The sequence below is a fragment of the Oikopleura dioica genome, chromosome XSR (genome assembly GCF_907165135.1).
Source record: "Oikopleura dioica chromosome XSR, OKI2018_I68_1.0, whole genome shotgun sequence".
NCBI lineage: Eukaryota > Metazoa > Chordata > Appendicularia > Copelata > Oikopleuridae > Oikopleura > Oikopleura dioica.
Genome location: NC_137294.1, coordinates 9,418,706 through 9,441,352, shown reverse-complemented (window position 1 = coordinate 9,441,352; position 22,647 = coordinate 9,418,706). Strand labels below are relative to the sequence as shown.

At 40.2% G+C, this 22,647-nt stretch overlaps 4 protein-coding genes and 1 long non-coding RNA gene across 6 annotated transcripts; 4 read left to right on the top strand and 1 right to left on the bottom strand.

Annotated features, from left to right (window-relative positions):
• Nucleotides 1-783: 783 nt before the first annotated feature.
• Nucleotides 784-2,985, bottom strand: LOC145707087 (N-fatty-acyl-amino acid synthase/hydrolase PM20D1-like). The gene is made up of 8 exons (XM_081784570.1): nt 2,771-2,985; nt 2,474-2,710; nt 2,209-2,429; nt 1,969-2,145; nt 1,527-1,859; nt 1,364-1,470; nt 1,104-1,209; nt 784-1,061 (listed from the first exon to the last, which is right to left on the bottom strand). The coding sequence occupies exons 1-8, from the start codon at nt 2,858-2,860 to the stop codon at nt 812-814; spliced, it is 1,521 nt and encodes a 506-aa protein (XP_081640696.1). The 5' UTR covers nt 2,861-2,985; the 3' UTR covers nt 784-811.
• A 438-nt stretch (nt 2,986-3,423) lies between these two features.
• Nucleotides 3,424-4,024, top strand: LOC145709888 (uncharacterized). The gene is made up of 3 exons (XR_014134955.1): nt 3,424-3,731; nt 3,776-3,875; nt 3,917-4,024. It is a non-coding gene; the product is annotated as an uncharacterized LOC145709888 (long non-coding RNA).
• Nucleotides 4,025-4,073: 49 nt separating this feature from the next.
• On the top strand, nt 4,074-5,410 carry LOC145708465 (uncharacterized). Its single transcript, XM_081786135.1, has 8 exons — nt 4,074-4,296; nt 4,338-4,455; nt 4,512-4,663; nt 4,710-4,747; nt 4,790-4,895; nt 4,939-5,060; nt 5,098-5,189; nt 5,237-5,410. The coding sequence occupies exons 1-8, from the start codon at nt 4,136-4,138 to the stop codon at nt 5,387-5,389; spliced, it is 942 nt and encodes a 313-aa protein (XP_081642261.1). The 5' UTR covers nt 4,074-4,135; the 3' UTR covers nt 5,390-5,410.
• An 8,838-nt stretch (nt 5,411-14,248) lies between these two features.
• On the top strand, nt 14,249-15,684 carry LOC145707101 (uncharacterized). Its single transcript, XM_081784583.1, has 3 exons — nt 14,249-14,342; nt 14,460-14,524; nt 14,573-15,684. The coding sequence occupies exons 1-3, from the start codon at nt 14,305-14,307 to the stop codon at nt 14,893-14,895; spliced, it is 426 nt and encodes a 141-aa protein (XP_081640709.1). The 5' UTR covers nt 14,249-14,304; the 3' UTR covers nt 14,896-15,684.
• Nucleotides 15,685-16,284: 600 nt separating this feature from the next.
• On the top strand, nt 16,285-22,646 carry LOC145707060 (tetratricopeptide repeat protein 17-like). 2 transcript variants are annotated; one of them, XM_081784537.1, is made up of 13 exons: nt 16,285-16,522; nt 17,920-18,533; nt 18,712-18,831; nt 18,878-19,096; nt 19,299-19,459; nt 20,283-20,320; nt 20,549-21,020; nt 21,082-21,261; nt 21,305-21,459; nt 21,500-21,669; nt 21,731-22,013; nt 22,062-22,154; nt 22,489-22,646. In XM_081784537.1, exons 1-13 carry the CDS (start codon nt 16,418-16,420, stop codon nt 22,555-22,557), a joined length of 2,679 nt encoding a protein of 892 aa, XP_081640663.1. In that variant the 5' UTR covers nt 16,285-16,417; the 3' UTR covers nt 22,558-22,646. The 2 variants fall into 2 exon arrangements, with proteins under 2 accessions (XP_081640663.1, XP_081640662.1); XM_081784536.1 differs by lacking the exon at nt 22,489-22,646 and adding an exon at nt 22,212-22,410.
• The last annotated feature ends 1 nt before the right edge of the window (nt 22,647 follows it).

The following is a 22,647-nucleotide window of genomic DNA, read 5'->3' as shown; positions in this document are numbered from 1 at the left end:
GTTTTTTCAGCCCTGCCTCGCCCAAATTAGTAACAATTAGGTTATTACATGTTTTGGTTTCCGGTTTTGTCTGAGCGAAATGCGTGAAAACCGAGCTGTTGAGATTTTTGGAGCGTGGAAAATCCTCTTCTTGGGCTATTTAGGGCGAAAGTGTTTAATTAAGCGCCCTGGAATAACAGAGCGAAGAAATGGGCTAAAATGGCACGTTTCATGCAGCCGAAAGACAACATTTTCAATCCTTTGAAAGTTGAGGTAGAAAGTACTTGAGAGACTATTAAAGCTGCGAAATACAATTTCGCTCTCTCCGGCTCTCGAAGCCAAAAATTTTCGACGATCAAAATGTCAAATTTTAATTAAATTTGAATTTCAAAATCGACAGTTTTGCAGGTGCTGCGAGATTAGCGAGAAAATATAAGTCAGCTCGAGGAATGACAATAACAATCAATACAGGATGTTTCGATGAATACTCGCTTTAAATGTGTGCCTCATAATCTTTATCTAGATTAATGGTTTTGTAATTTGAGTTTCTGTTGACTCGCTTTCCAACTTCGCAAAAGTCCTCATTTCGTAACGGGATATTCGGGAAGCATTATTTTATTATTCCAGCGCCTGCTCGGGTTACGAGGGATTTTCAATTTTTTCATCAAAAACGAATGGCTTTGATCCAGCGATACCCTTAGGATAACTACACCGCCGACTTTTCCCACATATGGCACGAGCAGCATAATATCTAACAGCCGCAATTTTGCGCGTATTACTGTCAAAGGTATACTAAAGAAGCCAAAGCATTTTATTTCGATGTTGGACAGCTCTAGAGTTCAGTGTGACCTGGAGGTAAGTCGTTTTCATCCATGTGACGAAAAAAGTCAAGATAAAAGTTAATGCCGTCTTCGTAGCTCTGCCATCGAAGCTTTTCTTCTCGACCATGTATTCCTGGTAGGTCTTCCTTCTCCATCACAAATGGATAGAAGCGGAAAATATGATCCGAGAAATCCTGCAACCAACGAGCATCGCACGCAGCCAGGAAAATGCCAGGAATAGCAATGATGTCTTTGATTGTCCTAGCAGGGCTCAGAATTACTTCAATTTATGAAAAGCCTAACCTATTGAGAGAGTGCACGATTTTACGTCCATACAGCGAGTCTCTGGGTGTGACTTTGTCAGCTTCAAGTGCCCCTTCTTCTTGCGTTATGAGCACCCGATCATCATCTTTAATTTGGCTGGAGATAAAAATTATATCATGTTATGCTAGTAGTTTTTTTGAAAGTTTTATCGCTCATCGTGGACAAAAATAACTTTCAACATATGTTCTTTTACGCATGAGCGCTGCGCATTAAAAGGGGCTCTCATTTTATTGCCTAGCCTATAACGCGTTCCAAATGTTCTAGTACTTGCGATATTGTTTGCCCAGGATGGATTCGATGATTAACAACGGCGCGTGCTTGAATCGGGATCACGTTCGACTTGTATCTTTTCGGGTTCATGACTTACAAGCTGATTCAGAAAAAATAGACATCAACCCTAGCCCAGCGTTGAAAATAGTAATGGCACTAGTTGTTCTGAAGAATGCATTCATTTGCTTGTCGAAGTTAGCTGCGAGAGCTACAAGCGGCCTGAAGAGCCACAAATTGGCTATGACTGGCTTGATCGTCCAAGGGAGATAAGGAACCAGACCTTCCATCATTTCAACCTCGATAGACTTGCCGAATTGATTTGGCTGCGGATTCGCGTTTATGCGACTCAATGCGTCCGATAGAATCGTTATCGAGCTCTCTTTTTCAGGGATCGATGCATGTCCGACTTTCGCATAATTCACTGTCAGTTCCACTGTCAGATATCCTTTTGCGGTGTACCCAATAGTAAGCAAAGGCTCGTTTGCTAGTGAAAAAATTGTATAAATCAATATTTCTAACTGTGATTTGAAATCACTGATTTCCCAAATAAGATTCAGCTGGAATAAATATATATTCACTAATTTCCTTTGTAACTCCGGGCAATCCGTTTCGGATGGGAGGCATTCCTTCGTCTATAATAAACGCAAAGCCATCTGATTGAATATTGTATCTTTCTCGGAAAATCTTCGCTGCTTCCTGCGCTCCGAAGCCACCAACTTCTTCATCATGAGGGAAGAGGAAATAAGTTTTTCTTTACCTGGTTCCGAAATCAATTTTTGTAAGATACGAATAGAAAATAGAAACCAAGGCTGACCTAGGTGGTTTTTCGCCGTTGAGCAAGAGTGCATGGAGTGCTTCCAACTGTGCCATCAAGATTGATTTGCAGTCGTATGCTCCTCGCGCTTGGACGAAGTCCTCGGTCACAAATGGTTTGAAAGGGTCGTGTGTCCATTCTTTGCGAATAGCCGGAACAACATCCGCATGGCTAATAAAGAGTCCAGGCTTGAGAGTTCGATCCGTGCCTTCGATAATCACCTGATTTTTTTGAGAAAATTCGACTTTGAAAAACAGCCACTTACCACAATGGTTTCTTTGCCGTTTTCAAATTCGATACGATCAACTTGTACGTCAGGATCTTCAGAAGAAAATATCCGCGGATACTGCTCATAAATATAATGCCAAAATTTGACAAACTCGTTCGAGTATATATCCTCCATTCCATCTTCCACAGAGATTGTTTTGAATTCTAGCGCTTTGACCATTCTGTCGCGGATATCAGGAGACAGCTTTACTCGTTCTTCGTCTGATATCGGCGCCTTGCCAATTATATTATTACTTTACGAAACAAATACGTTCAGCCGAAATGGAATATTTACCTCGTGGTCGCACACATGATTCTTCGTGGTCGTATTGACAAACAAAACAATCACAATCGGTAGAATCAGCAACCAACTCTTTCTTGGCATTTTCTGTGACAAACACTCTCAACTTCGAATAAGTACTTTTCACGAAAAAAAAATTAATGACTCATACAGTGGGTGTGGGCGAAGTCCGATTCGAGTGCTCCTTCACGTTTTTTTTCAAAAAAAAAAAAACGCGATTGAAGTAACAAATTCCAAGTTACGACCTTGAGCAAATAGTCTGAACGCCTCGTTCTCAACGTAACATTCTCAAATCGCCGTTATTTTTTGAGTTAAAATAAATTCTGAATCTGTTTTATCCCTATCCTTATCCTTAACTTAATAAGTCATAATGACGACAACTGTAAAAATGAAATAAATTGAACACATCAATGTACTTTTTGATTCGAGAAATGTACTCGACATAGAACAAGCCCCTGCTCCCAACATGAACAAATATCTTATTCTTGAACAATGTTGTTTAAATTAATAACATTTTATCATATAAATAAGTACGCATTCCTTTTCAACCGTGATTTTTCAATAAATTTTTGGATTTTAAATTTCAAAATAACGGAATGTAAAGGAGGCGTTTTTTGAGATGAGATTGTTGAATTTGGCAAGGTAAATCATATAAAACTCGATTTTCTGTCAGCTAGCGGCTTTACGAACGGCACTCATATTTGATCTGATGACACGGCCCTTGCTCTGGTACTGCAATTTATTATAGAAAAGGACAAATATTTGAAGCTCTTGTTTGCTTTACTCATTCACCTAGCGAGCCCTTCTGATTCTGTCCGCCTGATTTACAAATGCCATTATCACCCATATCGGATTTCATATATTGAATATGGACCAGGCCCTAGAATTCAAAAGAGACCTCCTGCGTACCCACAACCAGCGGCGAAAAGAACACAGCGCGAGAAGACTGAGAAAGGTTTCCTTTTCTTAACTTTTCAAAAATCTAAAAGTGATCTTCAGTCAAGATCACTCTCGGAAGCGGCTCAACGATGGGCCGATAAACTTCTTCTCGAGGGAAAATACGAACCGTCTAATATTCCGAATGTCGGGGAAAACATAGGTCCTTACTCTGAGTATTACTAAAATGAAAACTAATTTTAGAGTACAAATTTATCCGAGATGTGAAGAAGAACCTCCCTCGAGGAAGCGAGATAAGTGAGCTCTGGTACAGGAAGGGATGATTACAATCTGAAATTAAAAGATAAGCCGACAAACTTGCTCTTTTTCGGAAGAATTTGAATCATTCCATTTAACAGTGGAGTAAATAAGTTTGACTATGACGCAGAGCAGTATTGCACAGGTGCGGGTAAATTCAGCCAAATGGTCTGGAAAGGAACCAAATACATCGGCATCGGCATTGCCTGGAATACGCTCGGCAAGGTCGTCATTGTTGTAAATTATAAGCCAGCAGGGAATGTTGCTGGCGCATTTCATCAAAACGTTTCTAAACCAATTCTAATCTCCGAAGCTGCATTCTACAGGTAAATTAGTCACTAATTTAATATATCCGAAAATGTAATAGTGATGATTCGGACACTGCATCAGAGACTGAAGTCGAAGAAGAGGAGGAATACGGGAATCTGATCAACACAAACGTCTCAGAAGACTTTGGTGCCGAAAATGATGGAACTCGTTTTAAGGCAGTGATGAAAGTTACAGCGTTAAGAAATAAACTTTGTTTTTATTCACTTGAAAGCGCGTAATAACGACGAAGCAATTTCTCATCCCTGTACGAAACGGAGAAATGACTCGAACAATAAAGCGAACTAGAATTACCTATTTGACGAAGGCTAATTTGGCTGACGAATTTTTATCACAACTCGAAACACTAAATTATGAACTTCCAAGGCAAAGCAGTTTAAATAACACTTTATTAATAACAACTTTATTTCAGTCTACCTTCAACGGAGTCCTCTCAAAAAGATATGGAAGGTAACAGAGCTGCGTACTCGTGGTATAATCGTTAAATTTCAGAGGCAGACATTATTGTAAAGAAGCAGAATGACTACCGAGCAGTATTCGACGTTAATCCTTTGAAAAGATCTCCAGAACTTGATCTTCTGGCTTCTTATTGGGCAAGGTTTGCCAAAGTAAGTGTTCGCATTTAAGAGTGATAACTTTAGTCGTCTGATGGAAAATAATCCAGGAGCGACTACACATATCATCGGGAATCCAGAATGCCAACGACTCAAAGTAGGCGAGACAATAGTGGCTGAGCAATTGCTTTCCCATATGCCCATCGATGGTAGGAAACTATTTTTTGCTTCTAATAAATTTTCCAGGGGAAAAAATCGTCGACAAGTGGTTTCAATCGAGAATACATTACAATACCTCGAGTCACGAGTTCGTTCCGAGTGCTGGTGCATTCACGCAAGTATGCTTTTCCTAATGACGTCTGATGTTTAACTCGATAATTTTTAGATGCTCTGGCGAGATACGAATGAAATTGGTGTAGCAATCGCAAGGAACCAAAACGGAAAAGCGATAATTGTTTGTAATTATTATCCTCCAGGCAATATAAGGAATGAATTTGAACAAAATGTCCCTGTAGCTGTTCCGCCTGAGAAAAATTGAAAATAAAACCTTGAGAATCTTCCCTGCAGAGCTTGATCAAGATCACCTCAGCTTTCATACACTACCAGATTAGATTTATTAGATGCAATAAAGATTGAGTATGCTTCAAAAAGATAGACTGCAACAAGGGTTCTATAAACGCGATATATTTTATTATTATGAAGATGGATTATATATTTTTTTGATAAAAGGGTCCTTAGTTTCAAACTAATTTTTGCTATTTTTTAGTTTGCTGCGAAGAGATAAAAAAGCTCTTTTTACATAAGTGAAGTAAAAATTAGGACCAAGATATGGACGCACAACAAGAGTCTGGCTGATAAACGGCAAGCTTCATTGAAACTTCGTTTGTCGGGTTGATTTCGTGGTTGCAGTCTTTTCGTTGTCTGCACTGGTTGAAAGAAAGTTTGCTGAAATAATCATTTGGTTATTTTTGATCGGCGACCTAATTAAACTAAATTAAAGTCGACTCACAATTCAAGAGTCTCTTTCTGAAAAGTCGTAGATGCTGCGTTGCAAGAAAGAGTTTGTCCAAGATTAAGCTGCTGGATACAACAAGTTTTGCGGAATTCGGGTTGAACGTCGCCCGTGTCGTAGAAAGTAAGCGGACACTGAGGTGAGGAACCGGAGCAAAACGCGGAGTCAATCGCGGCTAAGCAGTTAAACGTCAGAGAAGATTCTAGCTGCAGCCTCATACCTTGAGAACAAATGTCATGAGGAGCTGTTGTCGATGGTCTGCATTTGAGCACATGCCAATGCTGTCTAGTCGTGATGTCTGTAGTCGAGCACTTGAAGCATTCGTCTCCGCGTCCCTGGCAGAAGTCGCTCATATATGTTCTCAGCAGCGGGCAAACGTACTTGTGAACGAACAATGGGTACGATATTCTTAACTAGCGTATTACACCTTGTTTGATAACATTATTTAACGACGCGCTACGTAGATATAAAAACAATTACCTATGTTTCTGGGCAACACAAAGATCTGATCTCGAAAAGCGGGAACTACGCGAGAGTATTTCGTCTTCAACGTCGACTTCCATCTGGTAGCGAGCCATTTGTTGGGCTTCCTGGGTCGCCCGTTGTAATGCGTCTTGTAGCATCTTCTGTAGTGCAGGCTCGGCAATGCAGTGCCCGAGGAGGAATGTAAGGATCAAGTTCGAACTCATCGTTTTATTCTTTTCTTGTTTATAAGATTTGCTGTCCAAGGAAGAGAGAATTTCTATTTAAATACAATGATCCGCATCAGCAAGCATCTGAAGCAGTAGAGAGGACCGCGCGGGAAGACGAAAATAGGCATTTAATTGCAGCAGTATCAGTGTGCAGCGCCATCAACTGGCAATTTTATGATGTAACCTGCATTTCATGTTTTCTTCAAGCAAAATAAAGCTCTTTTCACTATAAGTGTCATTTTGAATTGTCCATCTACATCCAAAGGAAAACATTGAAATCAACAAGGACTTCACAAAAATCGGAATTTAAAAAATTCAAAATGATTGTGCTAAAATTGATATAAGCAGGTTTCAGCAGTTTCACGAACCCATTGTTACTGGCCATTAAGTAATATAAATCTGATCATTGACTGGCAGCATCAGTGATTTCTACTAGAGCGTGAATTGTACAAAGATCATCAATAATTTTATGAAGTTTATCGCTTGGTTTACTAATAATTGGGCAGCTTTACTTATTGCTTCTCTTTCAAGACAACAATTTAAGATTTGTTGCCGGCCGATTAAGTAATCTAACAACAAGTTCGAAAAAAGAAAATGAAAAAAAGACACTTTGTTTGAAAATTTAGCACCCTATTTGCCACAAAGAAAATAAATTGCTGTAAATTGCAAAGCTAGAAAAACTTTTTCTCAATGCAAAGTTGTGAGAAACAACCGTTGTCGCAATTAAGGAGCGGTTAAAAGATAAAAGAAAGATTGTAAATTATAATTTGCAGAATGCAAACACGCACAACTGCATGTAAGCATAAAACATAAAAGAAAAAAGGACAAATATAATTAGTTTATGAGCAGGATTATAAAATTCTATGCGCTCGCTAATGCATCAAAGCAGCTATAATGTGTTGTTTTATGTATTTTGCCAAAATTGAAATAATAACTCGAGAAAAGTGCTTTCAGTTGCGGCTCGAGCTAATTGCTGACTGAAACAATAAAGACGCCCTCAAAACCTCGCCGTCAAAACTTATCTGCGAAGACGATGAAACGTGTGATAATGATAGACTTTATCTACCTAAAAAACAAGTGGGACTCTCGTGGAAGTATAGAATTTAAATCTTTTAGAAGTTGGTGATGTAAGAAAAGCTACGGGAGAAACAAACGGTCTTTCCTGGCTTTATTTTCCGTCTTAGCGGTCAGTTAATGAAATATCAGCGACAATATGACAAGAAAAATATCTTAGAAGGCAGATTTCTTACTTCCATAGAAACCAGGCCTCCGCTCCAGTCGAAGAGTACTTGTGTGATGTGATTTAGCTAATCCACCACTCTGCTCTGAGCATCCATTTCTATAATTTAATTAGAGGTTCAACCAACCTAAAAGTACTTTTGAGGAAAGAATATTCCGCGACTTCTTGTGGTAGGAAATTACTTTTGCCAATAAACTTTGACAAGTAAATGACCGATTATCAATTTTTTTATTTTATTTTATTTTTTTTTTGGCTTAAAAAAAAACAAAAAACGAAACAGTACTTCGAAATTCATCGCAAAATATTGCTTCTTCTGGCTGGGCGGGAGAATAATTCTGTGTACAGAACTATTCTGTGGAAACAGAACTATTCTGTGAAAAAACAGAACTATTCTGTGTCGAGCTTAGCAAAATTCACTTTGATTATGTCGTAGATAGCCTATAATACTCTGGAACTCATGTCTAAGAGTGGAAAAGGATTGACTTCAGTCGGTCTTTGAATCTAGCAGCCAAATACAATCTATAACAATGATAGTCTGTTAGTAGAAGCTGAACCGAAGAGGCTATGAAGCACGCTACGGGCCTACGGCCCTTGCGCGCATTTTCTGATAGAGAACTCATTGGGTTGGCAGGGGCAGTCTTTTTCTACCGCTGGGACTCATTTTTGGCAGCAAACAACTTCTGCATTCGCAGAATAATAGTTGTTTTCGCTAAAAAAAATTATTTTTTCACAGAATTATTCTCCCGGAAAGGGGGGGTGTTATCGTGAGAATAATTCTGTTTTTCACAGAATAGTTCTGTGCACAGAATTATTCTCCCGGTTGCCCGCTTCTTCTTCTGTTTAGCAGCTTCATTTTATTCTCTAGTTGACCGTTGGCATTTTCTGGTTTATTTGTGAGCTTCCGGTTTCAGATATTAATCCTTCATCAGGCTAGAAAGTACAATAAACATATATTCCGTTGAAAAGTAAGTTACCGTGAGGCGGACAAAATCACGACTGAGGTGAAAGCGAGAAAACAACAAAGATCTAATCGTAACAGAAATGGCAAAAGGGGCATACATCAATCCATTCTTGGCGCCCTTTTGCCATTTCTGTTACGATTAGATCTTTGTTGTTTTCTCGCTTTCACCTCAGTCGTGATTTTGTCCGCCTCACGGTAACTTACTTTTCAACGGAATATATGTTTATTTTACTTGTTAGCCTGATGAAGGATTAATATCCGAAACCGGTAGCTCACAAATAAACTAGAAAAAGCTTCATTTTAATGCTGTATTTCAGAGTGATCAATTTCCCCCTTACATACTTTTATATCCATTTTATTAATTGCTTACAGCTGAAAGCATTAATTTCCGCTTTTACAATCATGAAATCTGTAGATAAAGCGGTTAATACTATCCCGGGAAGAGGTATTTACAAGATCTTTCGCGTTCAAAAAATAGTACGTAACTTGCGGAAGTTCTTAAAATATGTCTCGGATGGACTTGTCTTGCCAGAAAAAAACTCTCTTCTACGAAATACGCAACCTGCTGGCTTGTTTTTTTACTAGATGTTCTCTTCTAAGAGAGAATTTAGAGATTTTTATTATATTCCGCAAGGTAATCGAATCATTGCTCGGACGTCAAAGTTTTTCTGCATTTTGCATAAGCGAATTTCCAAGTAGACCGGAGTTCGCTCGAAAGTGAGAGCGTTGACACGTTTTGTATCGAAGTGAATTTCGAATGCGCCGACTTGACGAATGAGGTCCTCAAAGGTGACTAGCTTCACCAATCTGTCAACACGCGCTAATTTGGTACAATCTTCGTGTTACCGTACTATTTAGAAAAGGATTCAATTAGACATACGTGGCTCCAGCTTTGGAATGGACTCTAAAACTCGAAATCTGGCCGCGTCTTTAAATTTCATTCCAAACTGATGTTCCTCCGCGACTCGAACTCTCTCTCCAATTAATCTTATGTAAAATTGCGCTAACTAGATTTGAATAGGCTGATCTCGCGAGTGAGTCTGGCGGTTCTTGAGCTCTGCTATCGCTGCCTTTTCGATCCCCTTCCGATGTTCGACGAATATATTCAACACGTTTTCCTGCTAAAAGACAAGAATTTTCAAAAAGGAAAAAAGTGAGCGCGTAGATGAGTATTCTCTTATGTAAGGATTTACGTCGTTTGGTGAGTTTGATGAGCGTGATTGAGCCCGCGAGAATACTTCCCGTGGCTATTTGATTCCACTTGCGATTTCCGTTCTTTCCTCAAAATTTTCACTAGTCTATAGTGGGCTTAAATCCTTCATTTGTTGATGCTGAATTCCAGTGGTCACATTTGTTTCAGAGAAAATTTGTCATTTGTTATATCGAGAGACGGATGAGCTGCTGTTTTGGCCGCGCGCATTTTACCTGTATAGTTTGGTCTTCAGTTTCCCGTTCAAAAAAAAAAAGAATTCCACGTCTCACAGTTTTGGCACGGTCGTATTTGCACTCTTATAACCCAGCTAGATGCTAATGAAAGCGGCGATTTGAGTATACGCTTTCGTCTAAAGTTGTTTCCTCCGGAAAGATCGCCGCGCTGCCGTTTCTTTGAGCTCATTTACTCTAGCTTGGGCTGACATTTTTAGCAAATAAAGTTTTCTGACTTTTCTCGAAAATTGAGGCACTTCCGTGCTCTCCGGCCAGCAGTTTGAAAACGCAGCCGTTTTCAAGCCATTAGCCTATTTAGAATAGGTCAGCTTCCCCCCTCTCCACAATAACCCGAAAATCGGCAGTTAGTTTCTGTATGAGTTTCTGTACTAATAAAAATGGCTAGCGCAAGGAAGGCTCGGTCGACTAATCTTAAATTGGTTTCTTTTTAGGTTCAATTTGAGATTTTATTAAAGGTAAAGCCGGAGACGCAGAATTAATCGTAGCTTGTATGCGGGAAATTAATGCGCTTCTACCCTTTTGGGGTAGATTAATGAAATAATCGTGAAAAGGGCGCCAAATAGCGCGATCGAATAGTGTCAATTAGAACTTGCTTAGCAACGAACGTGCATGAGGAATTCAATAAACTCCTCTTTAGAGCTTTCCACTTTTAAAATCAAAGAAGGGAGATCCACCTTACCAAAAATGCCGATCTCGCCGAAAACTTCTAACGTTGGGCTTGAACCTCAAGATGTTCGCAAGCTTGTTTTACTCGACCATCAGGCTTTGATCTTCACGTGACCGGTGAAAATCTGCTCGAGCGGGGATCGCTTGCGAAATCTTTTACATTTCTTCGCGCCTCAATCAAAAATTACTCCCGCACTTGCACTTAGACAAGAAACATTTTCAAAGTACATTTTTCGCAAGGTTTTATTCCGCATTTATTTTCGCGCAAAGTGAAATAATTATTTACAGATTTTTTTCAGTAAAAAATAAATTAAAAGAATTGAAATGTTAATGTAGCATACGGGAGAATATAAAAAAAAGATGTTCGCAGATAGGCAGCAACGTGGATAGCGACGGTAATAGCTGGTAGAACTGATGATCATTTTTAGCAAAAAGAGAGAGAGAGAGAATAGAAATAAATTAAATTCGCAATAGTCTTGGAAAACAATTTCTTATTTTCGCATTAATTCGTCATTGCTCCAATTCATGCTAAGGTGGTAGTAGAGAAAACGTCTCTGGTGAATTTTCTTTTCCTTTCTGTTGCAATGGCGAATGGTCTTTCCTCCGAAGACTTTGGGGCATTCTGGGACGCAGATATGCTCGAAGTGGTCGAGTTTTTCCATGCCATTGGGGCATGTGAACTTTCGTCCCTCGATCTTCGCTTTGGTGAGGATTTCCCTGTTGATACCAGCTTCGACTGCGCAAATTAAGGTCACAAAAAGAGCTAGAAAGTTCATTTTTTCTTCTTTTGATGGAGATCTGCGCGAGTTACTCTTGAGTTACTTCTTTTGGTGAAGTTCGTGTTGATTTGATTTGAAAGATAGCGAAGGTGGGTTATATACTCGGCGCCCCAAAATATAATTAAATGTTCCGTAGTGGACGTAAGGGGCGGTATCTACTATCAAAAACGGGAGGTCTCTTAGACAAGCGCCTAGAACTGAAAGCATTGAATGCAGTGTGGCCAACAAACAGCCTTTTTTGGATTATGAATTGAAGCGTCTCGAGCGAGATTCGCGGTAGGGGCGAAATTTTTTCGCAAATAATTTTGGACTTCCTGTTTTGGTTTTTAGCTTCTTGAAGTGGGCATTTGGTTGACCGACTGGCTCACCGAGGGAGAAGTTCTTGTGGCCGAGTAATCTTTTGCCTTTGCTTTGAACAAACACGCTGATTACTATTAACGAAAACAGCATTGCAAGGGCTCAGATAATAACGTTAAAATCGAGAGTTATCGTGGATTGACAATAATTGGCTGCGCGTGTTTCTTGCATTTAGTTTACGTAAACGATGCAATGCGATTGCCGCTTTTATCTATCAACCATCGCTTGTAAAAAGTACCAACAGAGCGGATTAAGATTTTCTTTCTCTCTGCATGAATAGACAGCATTAAATCTCGATGCTTATCGCCTTCTCCAGCTAGGATCCAGGTGGTTTTTACCAAGGAACGATTTAACCACTGCGGCGATTTAACTTTTGGCAAAGTGAATTTAGCAAAAACCCAAAAGACGGAATGATGAATCGACCGTATTTGAGCGAAAGAGATCCACAAGTTAACCCGTTTAACTAATAGTGTACTAATCACGGGTTCAACGGACTAATTAAACGTGGATGTTTGGAGTAAGGAAAGATGAATGTAAGAATTGATGGGGTGAATCAGCATATGAATCGCTTTTACGTGGTCAATTTATATTTAGTAGCTTAATTTGGCTGTTCGTTGACATCAGTGAGTGTACCTCGATTGTTTAGGATAAAGACAGGCTAGTTTGTTTGCAGTAATATTTTCAGAATTTTATTTTCGCTCACGTTGAGCTTGAGAATGACCAAGTAAAAGGGCTTGAGAAAGTGCGTGTGATCATTTGCGCGGATGAAGTTTTCCGAGGTCGTCTTGCGTGAGGACGCACGGCAAAGAATATTTATGGACGTCGGGGTGTCTTCCAGAACGTCGGGGCGGGAGTGTGCTCGAATTACGTGATTCCGTCGAGCGTCAAAGCTCGGCCCCGTTCTACGGCCAACGTGGCCCTCGCGCGTCCTTTAACCTGACTCCGACGGCGATTTCCCGCTTTTCCGAGACTGATATCTCAACACTATCCACACACTCACGATTTTCTCTTGCTACGTTAATAGCTTTAATCGACGTCTGGAAACCATAGCCCAGTTCCGGGATCGCCACTTATCGAACATATTCCATCATTCCAGAGTCAATTACAAGTCTTAAACTTGAATTTCTGATCCCTTTAATAGTTACATTGTATATTCGAAATATGTGGAAGTAACTACCCCAATTAAAACGTGAATATTTTTACTAAAGATCGATAGGATTATAAATAGAACCATCTATATCACGGATTGTATAAGATTAATAAAGTTCAAAAACTACATATACAAGAAAAAATGAAGCAATAAGCAATACTTACACGATAGTTATCTATTTCTTGCTCGAATGAGCTCTGCAACGTTGTGGTTAGCTCGACATTGTTGGCGTTCACTTTCAAAATGACATGCTCTGACTTTGCTTAGTTCACTTTGTGTGCAACCTTTAACAGACTTAGTCGGTAATCTCTTACCCCTAATCGTCTATCGCACGTGGGCTCACCTCGCACTGCCTTGCAACTTTTTAGGCGTATACAAACAAACTATTATTCAAAGATCTTTTTGCAAGGATATCCTCTCAAAATTGAAAAACAAAATAATAAGAACTCAAATTTAAAACAAACAGAAATACGAAAATATTTACTTGAATAACTCTTGCTGCATAATATAAATATTAATAAAGATTTAATGAATTTAATAGATGAACACAAATAACCGGGATCTGTTAGCTAGGCTGACTACTTAAACTTGATTTGATAAATGCATTTAATCATGAAATTTCACAACTGCAAACGCAGGATTTGTGGAAGGGCTTGGACTAGTAATTACGAGTCGAAGATAACGAACTCTTGCGCGCATCATGTGTAGAGGAAATCTTTCTTTAGAAGCGAGTAAACTTATATGATGATTAATTTCGTAGAGGTTATTTGCTATCTAAATCGAGAAAAAGGAGATCACTTGAAGGATCAACTGACCGGTCGAAAGCCAACACTCAAAAATTTCGTTATCTGGCGATAAACTCTAACCAGCGACGCTTTAATCATTTTTAACTGTGGATGATAGTCGACACTCGACGTTGTTTTTCCATAAAAGAAAAATTTTACTACTCACTGATTTTTTCAAAAAGTTCGGCGGTTTAGACTTTGTGCTAGGTGGCATACTCCGCAGTGGCCTGAGCATACGCGAATATGCGCTCTAGCGCCTACTCGGCAGTCCTATAAATGCTCTTTCCAGGTCCTTAGTACCTCAGCAAAGAAAAATATAATATTTACAAAATTCGAAATATTCGAAAAGAAGAAAACAGCCAAAAATGAAACTCGGATTACTTTTCGCAACCGCCGTATTTGGGTAAATATCATGCAGAGATCAAGAGATAATCAACTAGATTCATAAAGTTTTTGAAATTCTTAAATACAAGGATTTTGATTCCACAGCCATTTTAAGTATTTCATTAATATCTTTTAGAACAACTATCGATATTGATGAAACTGACACTGTTCGCTCGGTAGCAGAAAAATTCGAATCAGCAGGTAAAACTTACTTACTTGCTGCTGATTTATGATAATCAATAATTTTAGAAATTGAGCAGCCTTTTGATGAAGAAGAGCTTGGAAACGGGCTTGTCAGAAGTGGAGGTGGAATCGAAGAACGAAACTTCAAGAAGTGGAAAGTTCTTCTCAAGTTCTTCAATCGAGAGAATGACAGCTTCAGTTACAAACACTTAGCTATGTACGGGTGCCAATGCGGTGCCCTTGGTAAGGACGGAAAGTATGACTTCTACGGGAGAGGCAAGGGACAACCTGTCGACGCTCTCGATGAAGCTTGCAAAGAATACTCCAACTGTCTCAAGGAAAGGGTCTTGCTAGTTTGCTTTCGAAGATTTAGTCAAGAATGGCACTGATAATGACCCTCAATAGTGTTTGAGCGAGTCACACGGGGACGAAGATTGTAGCCCACAATTGCGCTACAAATTGCGACTGAACACCGATGACGGAAGTGCCACCTGTCGAGCAAAGGAAGGAAGCTGCAAGCAGAATCTGTGCAAGTGCGACACTCAGTTTGCGCAGAGAGTGTCTGAAGTCTACGCAAGCAGTTACGCCGCCGAGAACAAGAACTTCGACAGGAGCCAGTGCATCCGAGGCCCAGGCGGTCAAGAGAAGCAGTGCTGCGGTAACAAAGATACGTTCCCTCTGAACCGACCCTACCGAATTTCGAGTCAGTGTTGCGACAGCTCCACCGCCAAAATCTACGAGATCGGTTCCGATCAGTGCATCTAACTCGTTAGACGCTACGAGTAACTAGCCCTCGCAACTACGCTTTTCCACCTTGTACAAATGCACGCACTTTCCACCTACCAATCTCTCTCTGGAGCTCTTTTCTCGTTATATATTTTTCTCATGCAACAAACGGACCTAAGATTTCGAGCTCCGCTTGGCTACAATAACTTAACTTTTGGGCGCCTTTCGTCGTCTAAAAGTTGGCTGACAATATTCCGCAGTTTAATTTTATCATTTTCTATTTCAACGTTGGTCAACTACGGAATATTCGCAGCGGTTCGAAGCGGACAAAAATCTTTAAAACACGCCTCTAGAAATCCTCTAAGGGCGATTTTGAACCGATAAACGTTCAGTTTATGACTGTTTATATCCTTCTTTGTATTTATAAAACCGAATAAAATACATTCGATCAACTTCTTTTCCTTTTATCGCAATGCATGTTATTAGCAACTCTTCTCAATTAAAATTATCAAGGTAACATGGACCGCAGAAATAATGCCTTTTGCCGGCTAAAACATAATTTGTGAAACATGGACAAACAAGTTGTTAAATTTAAAGTTTTAAAAGCCTTAAATTTTCATGTTTTAATAAGAAATTAAGGAAATTAAAGCCTCTTATCACAGGTCTTCTGGTCAAAACATGCTAAATACAACTAAATGCATTTTGAAGCTTCTATATAAAATTTAATGATTAAATTGGGGACGCCCCTTTTTATATTTGCATCCATTTCTCAATTATGTATAATTATGTCTTTTGAAGGGCATAACTTCGAATATCAGAAGTTCGGGATCATCCCTAAAACAAATAAAAAATATTTCAATTCAAAATCGATAATCCAGCAATATGTATCAAAAATTTACAAGCAATACACTCCAAAATACTACAAGATTGTTGAAGAGTTGCCATAAAAGGAGCACTGACGGCGATATTTTAAGAGAAGAGCAAGCCTTGGAAAAATGTCTATTTGATTGGTTCCTTCGAAAATGGGCGGGCAGCTCGGGTGGCCAGTCGGCGGCTCTCTCCCGGACACTACTTTTACTACCTGGCTAGAAAAGAATCTAGAATCCCTAAAAACATCCCCTCAAGAGAGATGCGAGAAGACTGCCGTTACACTAGGAGCGCGTAAAAAAGAGAAGAAAATCAACGATGACACAAGGCATTTTGGCGGTCCTTTTCTGGCACTGGGCTACAGTCACTTTCTCGTCGGCGCACTCTCACTGGTATCTCGATCCTAACGACGGTATCTACAAAGTAAGCCCTTTTCTTGTTGTTAATCGCTTTGTCTAACGTACCCCCCCCCCCTAGCTCGCTCACATTTTGTGAGCATTTTTCCCTTGCTCGCTTAGTTAAATTTGATCAAAGTCCCCTTGCTCGCTCTCATTCTTGTTTCAGCGCGCTCCATTAGTCGCCATCCTTCTTTTTACCTCGCGCGCCCTTGTTCGCTCCTCCTCACCCATTTATCCCTTGTTCGCCGCGAGACCGCCAAAGCCTAGCTCGGCTTGGGTCGCTCTTACAGCTCTTACTGAACTTTCGACTCAAGCTTTTCATAGGGAACTAAATTTTCATTTTCATGAATATTTTGACAGTAACTAAACTTCATTTCCTCTTTTTTAAGCGTCCAGTTAAATTTTTGTATCTTGTAGCAACGCGGTATTATGCCGTAAACTTGATAGTTTGACTTTATATGTACATTTATTCTCAAAATAGTCGAATCTTCATGTTGACACTGGTTCCAGAGTTGCAAATTTGCTGAGCTGAGTGAGCTGAGCAGTCGCTCAGCTCAGTGATTTTGGAAAATGATCTGATCTGCTCAGCTCAGCTCAGACAATTTTCACTCAGCTCAGCTCAGCTCAGCTCAGACGATTATCACTTAGCTAAGCTCAGCTCAATGATTTGAATACAATTTTACTACCGAAAAACAGTAAAAAACAGCTCAGCTCAGCTCTAATTAGGGTCCGCTCAGCTCAGCTCAGCTCAACTCTCTTAAACAAAAGGTCTGCTCAGCTCAGCTCAGAAACCTCCGAAGTAGGCCAGCTCAGCTCAGCTCAGCTCAGAGAAATTTTTTCGCAGGTCAGCTCAGCTCAGCTCAGCTCGGAAAAATTAATCAAAATTTGCAACTCTCGAGGAAAATGGCATTTGATTTTTAAAAAAAAAACAGTCTCAAAGTTTCAATCCATGTATTTCGAGTACTTATGTTTACTTAAAATGGAGTGTCCAAATTTCTTCTTATTAAGAAGATATGAAAATTTGACAAAATGGACGTGAAAGAGCATAAAAAAATAAGTTTGCTTGGAAAAAATCATGAAAATCGAATTTTGAGACCATTCTACGAGTTAAAAAGCCTTTTAAAAGTGAAAAAGAAAGTGAGCAACGCGTTATAAAGCGTTCTCGCGGGGCTTCAGGAGCGAACAAGGGATAAATGACGGAGAAAGGCGGGCGAGCAAAGGTGCGCCGTCGAAACCAAGGAGGGCGAACAAGGGGTCGTAGAATGCAAAAGAAGGAAAGCGACCAACGGATCTTGGTAACAAAAAGCGAGCGACCAAGGGGGGTCTTGTTGGAGTTTAACTAAGCGAAAAAGGGAAAAATGTTCACAAAATGTGAGCGAGCTAGGGGGGGGGGTACGTTATGTAAATTAGCGAATTGACTAGGAATTAAACGACTCTGTATTTGCGCTCAATCGGCGTTTGTCCGGCGATGTCGGCGTCTTCAAGCAGCAAGAAAAGGAACGCGAAGAAATCAACAAACTGGGCGAGGAGCTGAGTCGTGTCAAAGAAGTGCTCGAAGAGGTAGAAGCTGCGGAAAAGCAAGGTGACCTCGAATACGATCACTACAGGACGTGTGCGAATTGCACTGCAGCCGGGAAAAAACTTCAGGAATTCGACTTGTTCCAGACCACCGTAATACATCCTACCTCGCGCAACATAAACACTAAGCCGTACTTTCTTAAATGTACTAAATGCCTGGAGTGCCGGACAGAGGCTGAACACCAGCGATTTGCAAAAGAGGCGCAGGAACGGAACCTTATGCCTTACTGTACCGTTATTGAAGCAAAGTGGCGGATGAACCCGTTCGATCATTTGGAGGGAATGCAAACTGAGAAGGAGTTCGAAGAATTGCGCGAACATGCCCTCACTTCAACGATGTATTTTCTGGGAAACGCCGAGGAGGACTTTCATTTCACCACTGCGGAAGAGAAGTCACGCTACAAGAACGGCGAGGACCTCGATCAAATGGGCCACTGTATTACGATCGGACTATCAAGGTGAATTCGAGGTTAACAAAAACCCCAACAATCAGTTTTTTTCTTTTGGTATTGAATAGATAATTGGATGACCGCCACAAGAGCGTACCATCTGCATTTTGCTGTCTATTCAGTACGTGTCCGTGGACATGATATCTAGGACATTTGAATTAATTTTGATGACTAATATTTTTTGCAGGGATCCATCAGACTGGGTGCTCTTTAATTTGGCTTCGATTTTTTGGAGAATCCGCGGATTTCCCAAGGAAGCACTAGAATGCGATCGACGCGCTTACCTTCTTGCTCCAGTAGAGTATCGGTAGGGTGACTATTGATACAATATAAGTTTTTATCTATCTTCTTAGAGACATGGCACTCGTGAATATAGCGAATGTCTTGCACAAGCAGGGATATACTAGGAACGCAACTGTCTTGATGAGAGCTGCTGCAGATAGTTACCCACATGCTATAAATCACTTTGCACTGGGAAATATGTATTCTGTTGTCGAAGATTACAGGCGAGCAATCATCCATTACAGTGCTGCTCTGAAGAGGGAACCTAACTTTGAAGAAGCACTTCTCAGGAAAAGATTTTAATTCATTCATTGTGTAAGTTACTTGTATTTGAATGTAAGTCCAAGGTTAGTTATTTTATTACCGACCGTTGGGAACTTAAAATTGTTAGAAATTCTCATCGCGTCATGCTAGTAAAATTAAATTGAATGTGAAAAGGAACCGGTTTAAACATCTCCATCTTTTAACTAAGATTGTGATCTTCGTTCAAAGACGACATGCAGTGATGTGCCAAGCTCAATATCACGTAAAACTCGAAAAGCAATTTCAATCGCTCAACAAGACTTTGTACGAGCTGGAAAAATACAAACGCATACAGGAAAAATATCAAGAACGTGTCGGCCGATTGAAAGAAAGACAAGCACCGTCGCACGCAGGGTTGCCCAATCGGACAAAAAATGTTGGTCTTGGCGATCCGATTCCGATCCGATCCGATTCGGACCTCGTCCAATCCGACCGATTACCGATCCGATTACCGATTCCGATCGGATTTTTCGGATTCCGATTAAAGTTCATGTCCGATCGGACAATTTTCCGATCGGAAAAATATTCGAAAATTTTCAAGTTAAAATTTCAATTTAGACTACTGAATATGAAGAAAAAAACTCGGAAATATCAAGTTCTTTCGCTACAAACGCCCTTCTAACCATTTTACCTCTTATTTCCGTGAAAATTTATGGATAATTTTGGGTTTTCGGGGGCTTGGATCCGCAACATTTGTACAAAACATATAAGGGTCCTGAAAGAGCTTTTATAAAAGCCGCCTCGGCGCTAGAATTTCCTAGAAACGAAGTAACAAATGGGCCATTTGAAATGGCGTTCGCAAAAACAACCATTTCAATGGTTGACATTCTCAATCTAACACTAAATCACCGTGACGAAGGTTTTAAAGGACGTAATTAAGCTCTTTTTTAAGAAAAACATGCCTAAAAATTGGTGAATTTACACAAATATTACTTTTTATAAGTGTATTTTAAGCCTAAGTCACGGATTTTAGTGGCTTTTGAATGAATGAATCCGACTTTTTTACCCATTTTCCGATCGGATTATCGGATCCGATTTTACCGATCGAAACCGATTTTACCGATCGGACATGACCAAATTTTCATTGCCTCGTCCGACCAATTACCGATCCGATTCCGATCGGATCGAATTTCCGATCGGATTCCGATCCGGTTGGGCAACCCTGGTCGCACGTGAAGCGTGAATATCACCGGCTTTCAGAATCACTAGAGGTTGGGGCTCCATATCTATTCGACAGTTAAAAATAAGTAAAGTAGATAACTCCTTATTGAATTTTGCTAGGGAATTAGTGGAACCGCTCAATAATGAGATTTCCGGAACTCGGAAACGAATTTTGGTCGATCAATGGGGGTGGGACACTAGTCGCTTTGCAACCTCGTCATCCCCTGACCATGCCCAAATGTCATTTCTTTTAACGTATTAGCCAGGAGCCCTCGTAGGGTCGCTCCTCCTCGCGCCCCGCAGAAGCTGATAGAATTGACTCGTTGAAAATCACTCTTTGGAACGATCAGATCATCAATTTCAAAACCGGCAAAACTGTACAACTCAGCGGGGATGAGTTTTACACATTAGCTGAGAACGGGAAGACCATTCGAAGAGAGTTCGTGCCTTTTTCTGAGATGAATCGTGACGAAGAAGAGCAAAACGAAAAGGATCGATGTGATCAACACTTGGCTAGAGTGCCCGAATGGAGCGAGTACCCTAGCTGGTATGTAGATCCCGCAACTCGTGGATTCAACATTACCGCGCTATTGAGCGACTTTATCGGTCATGATCAGTACGACGTCTCCCTCCCGCCTCAGCCTTGGCGACGTCCACATTGCGATAAACTCGAGCCTGATATTGAAAACGTGTTCGTCGATTCAATTAAGGGCATCCAGTTCAGAGACAGTTATCCAGCAAACGCTCAAGGAAGGGATTTTATTTGTTTCTTAATCGTATTTCTACGTTTATTTCTGAAAACCCTTGGAAGATCAGTACCAGCTCCGGCGTCTCCTTTTCCACATAAATTCTGGTCACATTTGGCCTGATTCAATTGGTGAGCGGATTTTGTTAGCGACTGAAAAGGCCAAAAACGAAGCGACAGAACACCTATGGCTCCTTTACAACACCGCAGCGCTCTACTGGCGAGTAATGGGAGGCAATCGGCAAGGTGAGCGAGTAAAATATTCAAGATGTTTAAGTTGATTCTAAAGCGATCGAATGTCTCAGAAGAGCTGTATTACACGCGCCCCAGAAACACCAAGACATTCCACTAACTCAACTTGCCTACATCATGTACCGCTTTAATCGCCAAGAAGACACTCATCAATTACTTCTCAGTGCAATCGAACGGAACAACAGTGAACCTGTAGATTAGAACTGTAAAACTATCGCTAATACTCTCTTAGGTCACCTACTTGGCTTGGGGGATCCAGCAACTCTCACTAAACAACGCCACGGGTGCAGTTACTTTGTTGAAATACGCTTTAGAATTGGACCCAAACTTCCAAGAAGCAGAGCAATGTCTCTTTATTGCGAGATGTACCGTTCTACGTGAGAAGCTCGGAGAAAAAACCAGGCTCGTTTTTATCTGCACTTTTTAAAAAATAGAAAGTACTTTGCGAAAAACTGAAAGGAAGGACAATATCTGAGAAGGAAAACGACAAGCTTCTTTTTTGGGAAAAGAGCTGGAAACCAGAGAACTGGCATGATAGCTATTTGAGAGGACCGGCAGATGACTTGAGTCTGAACGAAAAATCATTTCCAGAAGAAAGTGAAAACGAACGCGTTTCAAGAATGGCACGCAGACATTCTAAATTCGGAGTAATGGCCGAGCGACTGAGCCTCGAAAGCGAGCTTCCAGTGAGAGTCGATCAGGTGGAGCTTTTACTAGAAATAATCGAAGACGAGCTCAAATCGAACGTGAGTACATTTACTTCTAATACGGCCAACTATCCTTATTACTACTAGGACAATTATCAAAGCGTAGACACTGGAAAAAATGATGACGGCGAAAAGCTAAAATACAATATTGCTGCGAATCTGATTGCAAAATTAACAAAGGTAATTTATCCGTTAACCATCACTGTCTATTTTTAAATGATATTTTATCCCTCTTAGTTCCATGCGGAATACAGTTATGGTGACAAAAGTAGCGTTGAGAGTCCTTTCGCGAACATTGATGTGGTCATCATGGGACCGGAAAGTATCGAAGTAATGAATTTAAATCATTTTTATAAGCATTTTTCTAAGTTGTGATTTCTCATCTTAAAATTACGAAACATCTGAATCTTTTATAATCTCTCACACGACGATCAGTCTAATACTAACCCTGAAGAGTTGACTCTATTAGGATTTCAATCCTTACAAAGAAATTCTTTATAATCTTAAATTTCAGGTTCGCGATTCTGAAGATCCAATTCAAGTGATTCAAAAAGAGACTAATGCTGCAAAAGATGAACTTTGATCAGTTCTGCCATTTCAAAGCTGCCATACCAAAATATTGTGATTTAAGGCCCTTCAATTTGGTTTCAATAAAATAAAACTCAGATGGTTT

Coding starts and splice junctions, on each gene's coding strand:
- LOC145707087 (XM_081784570.1), bottom strand. CDS start 2,860: ATGCCAAGAAAGAGTTGGTTGCTGATTCTACCGATTGTGATTGTTTTG. Junction 2,711..2,770: donor ATCATGTGTGCGACCACGAG/GTAAATATTCCA, acceptor ATAATTGGCAAG/GCGCCGATATCAGACGAAGA. Junction 1,210..1,363: donor ACATTTGGAACGCGTTATAG/GCTAGGCAATAA, acceptor GCCAAATTAAAG/ATGATGATCGGGTGCTCATA.
- LOC145707101 (XM_081784583.1), top strand. CDS start 14,305: ATGAAACTCGGATTACTTTTCGCAACCGCCGTATTTGG. Junction 14,343..14,459: donor TTCGCAACCGCCGTATTTGG/GTAAATATCATG, acceptor AATATCTTTTAG/AACAACTATCGATATTGATG. Junction 14,525..14,572: donor AGAAAAATTCGAATCAGCAG/GTAAAACTTACT, acceptor CAATAATTTTAG/AAATTGAGCAGCCTTTTGAT.
- LOC145707060 (XM_081784536.1), top strand. CDS start 16,418: ATGACACAAGGCATTTTGGCGGTCCTTTTCTGGCACTGGGCTACAGTC. Junction 16,523..17,919: donor CTAACGACGGTATCTACAAA/GTAAGCCCTTTT, acceptor CGAATTGACTAG/GAATTAAACGACTCTGTATT. Junction 21,670..21,730: donor AAGCTCGGAGAAAAAACCAG/GCTCGTTTTTAT, acceptor ACTGAAAGGAAG/GACAATATCTGAGAAGGAAA.
- LOC145708465 (XM_081786135.1), top strand. CDS start 4,136: ATGGTCTGGAAAGGAACCAAATACATCGGCATCGGCATTGCCTGGAAT. Junction 4,456..4,511: donor ATGATGGAACTCGTTTTAAG/GCAGTGATGAAA, acceptor TTCACTTGAAAG/CGCGTAATAACGACGAAGCA. Junction 5,190..5,236: donor GTGCTGGTGCATTCACGCAA/GTATGCTTTTCC, acceptor GATAATTTTTAG/ATGCTCTGGCGAGATACGAA.